This window comes from Triticum dicoccoides, chromosome 1B (genome assembly GCF_002162155.2).
Source record: "Triticum dicoccoides isolate Atlit2015 ecotype Zavitan chromosome 1B, WEW_v2.0, whole genome shotgun sequence".
Classification (NCBI taxonomy): Eukaryota; Viridiplantae; Streptophyta; class Magnoliopsida; order Poales; family Poaceae; genus Triticum; species Triticum dicoccoides.
The window spans coordinates 49746192-49747925 of record NC_041381.1 but is presented as its reverse complement, the minus strand read 5'-3'; the positions used below and the strand labels follow the sequence as shown (position 1 = coordinate 49747925).

General features: G+C 42.8%; 1 protein-coding gene across 1 annotated transcript in view; it reads right to left on the bottom strand.

Annotated features, from left to right (window-relative positions):
• Positions 1-309: 309 nt before the first annotated feature.
• LOC119350098 (protein STIP1 homolog) overlaps positions 310-1734 on the bottom strand; it is a 49388-nt gene continuing 47963 nt past the window's right edge. The window contains exons 5-7 of the mRNA XM_037618097.1: positions 1173-1343; positions 1010-1089; positions 310-604 (exon numbers count right to left, since the gene is read on the bottom strand). Coding sequence (XP_037473994.1) covers positions 556-604; positions 1010-1089; positions 1173-1343 — 300 coding nt within the window. The 3' untranslated portion in view covers positions 310-555. The remainder of the gene's footprint in view (positions 605-1009; positions 1090-1172; positions 1344-1734) is intronic.

Here is a 1734-nt window from a genome sequence, read left to right as displayed (position 1 = left end):
AGTGGGGGTTTCGCCGGAAGCGGTTCCATGCGCCATCCCTTCTGCGCTGGATACTCTTCTCACCGCCGCTGGCCGCAAAGGGCCTGTGCGTGAACGGGCCCCTATTCACTTGATGATGGGATTACATATCTAGCCCCTGAAGGGATACGACCGAAGGGATGTGAGGCAACCACCTCGGTTAGAAAAAGCAAGGATTATTTTATTGGTGACGGCTCTCTTTGCACTGGAGTGTTATCCACCGCACTTCATTTGCTTGGCGACTTCTTTTCCCTCTTCACTTCATCTATTGAACTGTAGTTTGCTTTTCCATAGAGAAAGAATTGCCATATACTACAACCCTCTGTAAAAAAATATATACTGCAGTTCTATATAGAGAAATTGTCAGATACAGTACTACTGTGCTGTAGTATCTGATATTAGGGAAACATGCAATGGTAATACTCCCATCGGACACTCCGCTGTACTTTCTAACAAAGGAAACCAGTCTTTGCGCAAATGAAGAAACTCCTGAGCCGTTCCAAGTCTTCAACTGACTCCCCTGCAACACCCAAATAGTCACCTGGCTTTCGTGCTCTGAGACGTCTTCAAGGACTTCATAGCTTCCCTAAATATTATTGGAAGGAGAAGTATCAGATACTATTTGGAATGGCATAGTTATGTCTGGCACTTGTAATTCTGTAGGCACCATTGCACGACAGTATATGCATGCCTCTTCCTAAATATCAGCAAAGTACTACTCAAGGGCAGATTACAGAGTTACTACTATACGTCAGGGTAGGTTGGTGCATTGGCATTGATAACAGTACAAAGTGGCACTCCGAAATCCTAACAAACACAAAATAGAACGGAGTCAAGTTCTCGACAGTCTCATGACAAGGGCGCATGCATGTACTTGCAGCATAGGTAACTAATACTGTGCTTGAGATGTGCTGAAACACGGCCAGCCAGCTACCAATGCAAGGTCATCGCCAAAAGGCATTAGTGTAACCAAAGAGGCAGATGGGTTTACCGTAATGCATCCTCGATGTCAGTGTCCACTGGGTCCAATTTGAGTCCATCCAAGAACCGTTCACTTGCACCCTCGTAGTCCTGACGATAAACACAAAAAGTGAACGATCATAAACAATTTGCAATGCCAAGAGAAAAACTGTCAGCCATATCCTCTATGTAACCTTCAGTAGCATCAGAGCGTCACCCTGCTGGCGACAAGCTTTTGGCCAGTGAGGCCGCATTTTTCTGCATTTATTAGCATCTAGCAAAGCCTTTCTTCCGTCGCCCATGTGAAGCCAACAAAGGCTCCTGTCTGAGAACAAGACTGCGTCATCAGGATCAAGCTGCATTGCCTACATTACACAAGACAAATCGACAGTTCAGCTTACTAAGTTTATTTTAACTCAAATTAAATTAGTTAACTGGATAAAACAACAGTTAGGAAGCTGTCAACACTCAAACAAGAAATCTACACATTTTTTATTCATACTAGCCTACATAAAATACAAATTAGCAAGTCTACAAAAGCCAGCCTAACATACATTTACTAAATATATAGCACAATGTTAAAGTACACTCATTTATTCTATTCTAGTCCTAACAAGAAAAATCTGCACATAGCTGCAGAGTAACTTTTGAACTAAATAACTTACATTAAAAAGCTTGCTTTTCCATTATCCCACTCGTTCATTATAGTCATCCCTGTGTTTTTTTCCTGACTGTGAGGCAAAGGCCACTCCCTCC